Consider the following 5,357-nt stretch of genomic DNA (forward strand, 5'->3'; position numbering starts at 1 on the left):
CACAATAAACTTCTTGGCCCTTGCATCCTTCGTCTTGTACTTCTTGTTTAGGGACTTCCACAGCTCCTTAAGCATTCTCTTTATGCTATACACAGCATACAACGAGTTAGCAAGGCAGTTGAGGATGCAGTTTCGGCAAAGGAACTCATAATGAGTCCATGCCTCCACTACACTGATGGTTTGTGCATTAGCATCCTCAGCATGCCTGGGAGGGTCCTCGATCAAGAACCGAGCCAGATTGAGCGTGGTCAGGTAGAAGAGCATCTTCTGCTACCACCTCTTGAAGTTCAGTCCACTGAACTTCTCTGGCTTTTCCCCGTGGTTGATTGACCCAGTTCCAATCGAGGCGGAGGGAGCCTTCAGGTGTTGAGTCTGTTGCACCTCAACATTCTGTTCTGTGACTATCTCAACAGAACCGAGTCTGTTTTAAGATTGTTGGATAATCTATTGCCGGAGATATTGGAGAATTAACTGAATTGAAATTACACAAAATCAATTCTAACTTATTTGTCGAGATTAGCTGAGCTGATAATCTCAAGCTGCAAGCGGGGGTTGGTTTCTGCTAATTGCTAAGTGCAGACAGAGCACTGAATTCGAGCAACAGAGCACTGAATTCGAGCTGATAATCTCAAGCAACAGAGAACTGAATTGAAATTACACAAAATCAATTCTAACTTATTTGTCGAGATGACCTGAGCTGATAATCTCAAACTGCCAGCGGGGGTTGGTTTCTGCTAATTACTAAGTGTAGACAGAGCACTGAATTCGAGCAACAAAGTCTGAGCGGACGAAGCAGCCGAATGGGAGAAGGGACTGAGGCCTGCGATGGTCGCAGTTTTCTTGAAACAGATTCACCCCACCTCCGGCTGTGCTTCGAGGTTTCCTCGAGTCGTCTATTTCTCAAGATACAACAGCAAAACCATGAATGCAACCAAGCACTGGTTGTCCGTGGTGAACTGAGAATGCACTTGAGTGCTATCACGAGTAGTTCAGCCGAGCATATGCACGACTAATAGAAGAATCGGGGAACAAAGGTAGAGGAATTCTCTTACTTTCGCTTTCGCTTCTCTTACGCTTCTATCTTTGCTCAAGATCCAGCCTCCTTATATAGGAGCTCTCACCTTGCCTGCAATAAATGATCAAATTATGATCATTTAATGCTGGATTTAATGTCGTCATTAATGGGTTTAGTGTCTTCATTAATGTTGAGACGTTACGAAATCATTATTAATGGGTTTAATATCGCCATTAATACTGAGACGTTACGAAATCATCATTAATGGGTTTAATGTCGCCATTGATGTTGAGATGTTAAGGAATCACCATTAATTTCACATTAATGCTTTCGTTACACTCTTGAGCATGTCGCAAAAAGAGATTCAAGTGGCAATATGTTAGTTTATTCTTTTGGCCAAATTTTGTCTCGACGGGTCCGACATTCGACATGCGCAAGTCATGCTCTCACACGAGTCAATCTTGGTTCAGTACAATCCGGGCCCTAGATTTGCACCCACCCTTGCGCACTCATACGTGAGAGTCTCTCCCCATGCATATGTTTACAACATCAATGCATGTGTCATAACTTAAACCAACAATAAAGCCAAGAGACTTCTAATGTGAGACTAAACTCATGTACAATAGAGTCTCTTCATCTTCACCTTTTTATTCCATTCACATTTTCAACACACATTACCGACCAAATAGATTTGACCAGTAAAAATTTAAATATTAATGGTCAAATTTAACTTTAATCTTTAAAAAATTAAATAAAAAGGTGGATTTGCCACCTCAGCTGCCCCCTAGAGCCGGCCCTACGAGTACGGAGAACGATAAATTTAGGTACACAGGCGGGAGGCACATGGTGAATTTTAGTTCACGAGTTCCCATGAGATTCGACCCCTGATTGTTACACCAGAAATGTCATGCCCACACCCATGATATCATGTATATCTAAATAAATCTTATCTTATTTTGTGATTATTAACTAAGATTTTTTTATCTTTTTCTTTCTCGTTTGATGCACATATTTGTTATAATTTGACATCACCTAATTATAATATTTATTAATTATTTAAGTATTAATTAGAATATCCGTCGACCTCCCAGTTTACGACTTGAATAGCTCGTGAGCAAGGTGACTCGTTTACACTCTTATTTTTAATATTTTATTGGTCAAAATTTGATTTACTCATTGAAGTTAAATTTGGTTGATATACTAAAAATATTTATTGGTCAAACTTTTTAGTAATTAATATTTTTGAAAAAAAAACATTTTAGATTTATATAAATAGAGATGAATTTCTCAAGGAATTAATAATCAATTTCATTTTAATAAAATACATCTTAAAAATAATTAACACAGAATTTAAAATAAGTTTAGACAAAAAAATAAATATTTTTTTAAAAAAATAAATATTGATTATAAATGAAATTTAAGACTATATGATATCTATTTAAAAATTTATTATAATTTAAGACAAAAATTATATATAGTTTTTTAAAATAGAAATAAATTCAGATTATAAATTTAAGATCACATTATATTAATAAAAAAAATTATTTAAAATATAAAAAATAGATTTAATGTTTTTAAAATTTATTCTAAAATTGTTATATAATTAACTATAATTTTTTTTTTCTAACTCTATCGCCTCTCCACCAGTAGACTTCCTTTCTGTATCCTTTTTAAAAATCCTAACTTTTTTTTCGAAAATTGCGCTCATTAAAATTTTAGAATTAACCAAAAAAATCCCACCCTTTTGGTGTTTTATCCATTTATCAAATCTAACTATTCTTCTTACCTTTCTATTAGGTATACTACCTTTTCTCTCTTTCTTTTCGTAACTATTATGGTATTAGATGTTTTAAACATTAGCATCACGAATTAATTACATTAGCACCATAAATGATACTGATTTACATTACCACGGATTTAGTTTAGGCCTGATCTAATTTAGATCAGGACATCATTGAACTCCTTATAGTCTCTAAAACTACATGACCTAAAATAAGTTTAATTAGATCTATCTAAATTCATTAGTGAATTTAATCAAAACCTATTGATCAACTTAAATATATCCAATTGAATTTACTTCATGTCCTGTAAACTTATAAAATTATAAAGAATTTAACATGTCTTCCCTGATTTATTTCTATAAGAATGAATAAGAGCGTAGGCTTCGTCTCCTAAAATTTAGCATTGGCGTGGACCTGATTGAATGAGATACGCGGAAAAGTGATTACTGTTAATTAATAACAGTCTACCTTACAATTTTATTATTATTATTATTATTATTATTAAATACCAACTTCCTCTAAAATAATTGTAAGAAATAATTGGAAGAGTAGTTTTTCCATCACTTTCCGCCGAAAATCATCTGCCATCACTCGATTTCCGACAAGTTCCCATCGGTTTAATTGCAGAGGCCATGTGGCCATCACCATCATGGAATCCGTCGACCTCCCGATTTACGTCGGGACAATCTTGTGAAATAGGGGGGACGGTGTAGGGCCCGAGAAGACCGCCGGCGATGATCCGGTTTGCCGCCTCCGTCGTGTGCAGCCCGTCCCACCATATCTTCTTCGACGGGTCGCTGCAAACGCTGTTGGCTTCACTGCCGCACGGCACCGTCGCATTCAATCTGTAGGTGCCACCATCGTATCCACAGCACGCCTCAAGAACAGGCTCCTCGAATCCTGTATTCGAGTCGTTGCGGCGTCCAGTTAATCCCAAATTGATTCTCCAATTTATCAGTAGTAAAATTGGATGAGCTCACCGTAATCTTGGGGGAGAAGCATAGATGGCCATAGCGGCGTGGTAGACGTCGGAGTACATGATGGCCACCTCCGGGTGCCGGCGCCGGAGCCGCTGCAACTCCGCCACCAGCAGGCGGTTGTGGCGGATGGCGAAGTCGTTGAGCCAATTTATGCACCCGGTTTGGGGATCGTAGCTCTCTTGCTTTTCGCCCTGGAAGATGTTCAGGTACACGGCACAGCAACCCATCGGAAAGCTCCCCGGCACCACCATCGTTCTCGCGCCCATCTCGATCAATATCTGGACAACAGAAGGCTGAATTTTTTACACTGATCTATTTGAAGAAAGAAACAGAGTTGACTGAGCTCACTTCTATGGCGGAGCCGATGGCGCTGACGACGTCGGGAACGAAGGTTGCGATCTCGCCGACGCTTCGGTTTTGGAAGAAGGGGAAGTTGTAGTCGTTGGCTCCGATCTGCCCCACCGAGAACAGGACGTTGCTCAGAAAAGCGGCGCAGTCCGAAGCAGAGGAGCAAAGCGAAGGCAGGAGTTGCTCGAACCAGCGGAGCTGTACGCTCAGGGAGTTGTTTGAGGAAAGATTCTCTATCCCTCTGGATAGGAAATAATCGACGTCGAGCGCGGTGGCTCCGGCGACCGCAAAGTTGGCTCCGTGCCTGAAGTCCTCTGCTCCACCGCCGCCGAGATACGGCTTCACTAACGGCAAACCCATTGCTTGCGCTAGACGTTAAATGAGTCATCATCAACAATTCGTCAATGCATCAAACCATCAATTACAAGTCTAACTCTAGAGTTTACCAATGAAGTCGATGATTAGCCTTCCATCGGAGAAGCGGCCGGTGGGGTGGTGGAAGAAGGTCTCGCCATAGGGAAGGCGGCCGGCCAGGCTGGAGTTGCCGGTGAGGATGAGAAAGTTGCCGGTGTCGGCAACAGAGGCGCCGAAGCTAAAGATGGAAGTGTAGCAACCAAGGCCGAGCTCGGCATGAAGGCTGATGGCGAAGAAGAAGAAAGCGGCGGCGGCGGCGGCGGCCATGTTTATTGGAAGGGCAGTTTGGACTGATGCAGTAGCCGGCACACTGTCAAATCGCAATAAATAGTAAAAAAATATTAAAATAAACGACGTCCTTCGCCACACGAAAAGCATGCTGATGATGATGATAATAATAATATAATAAATGGAGACATTAATAGCTTCCTTTTATGTCCTCTTTTTAAACAATGTGATTTAATGTTAAAATATTATTTTTTTAAAAAATATATATTTTGAAATATAATTTAAATAATTAAACTCATGAGTAATTTTTATTCTTTTCTAAAATGCCAATTAAAATTTCAGAAGTATTTAAAGAAATTATTTGATAAGGGAAAGATTAAATTCATTTTTTGTAGGACAGTACATGAGCTGAGTTGAGTCGAATAGTAAGATACTCAAGTTGAGTCTCGGCTCATTATCTCTAAGCTTGACCTCGGTTTGAGTTCAATTGAGCTTTAGTTCTTAAGTTTGTCCTTGGCTCATAATAAAATTAAATAGCTCGTTCGGCTCGAGCTTGACTCGAAAAAAACTTATTTAAAAATTAAATGAGTT

General features: G+C 39.3%; 1 protein-coding gene across 1 annotated transcript; it reads right to left on the reverse strand.

The window, feature by feature from the left end:
- Nucleotides 1-3,153: 3,153 nt before the first annotated feature.
- On the reverse strand, nt 3,154-4,856 carry LOC121987659 (sinapine esterase-like). The gene is made up of 4 exons (XM_042541394.1): nt 4,571-4,856; nt 4,125-4,492; nt 3,777-4,054; nt 3,154-3,696 (listed from the first exon to the last, which is right to left on the reverse strand). Exons 1-4 carry the CDS (start codon nt 4,803-4,805, stop codon nt 3,675-3,677), a joined length of 903 nt encoding a protein of 300 aa, XP_042397328.1. The 5' UTR covers nt 4,806-4,856; the 3' UTR covers nt 3,154-3,674.
- Nucleotides 4,857-5,357: the final 501 nt, after the last annotated feature.

Source organism: Zingiber officinale, chromosome 5B, assembly GCF_018446385.1.
Source record: "Zingiber officinale cultivar Zhangliang chromosome 5B, Zo_v1.1, whole genome shotgun sequence".
NCBI lineage: Eukaryota > Viridiplantae > Streptophyta > Magnoliopsida > Zingiberales > Zingiberaceae > Zingiber > Zingiber officinale.

Bases quoted from the DNA above. Each gene is read 5' to 3' on its own strand.
- LOC121987659 (XM_042541394.1), bottom strand. From the start codon at position 4,805: ATGGCCGCCGCCGCCGCCGCCGCTTTCTTCTTCTTCGCCATCAGCCTT. The intron at 4,055-4,124 runs GTGAGCTCAGTC...TCTGTTGTCCAG, and splicing joins CCATCGGCTCCGCCATAGAA to ATATTGATCGAGATGGGCGC. The intron at 3,697-3,776 runs GTGAGCTCATCC...ACTCGAATACAG, and splicing joins GCTTCTCCCCCAAGATTACG to GATTCGAGGAGCCTGTTCTT.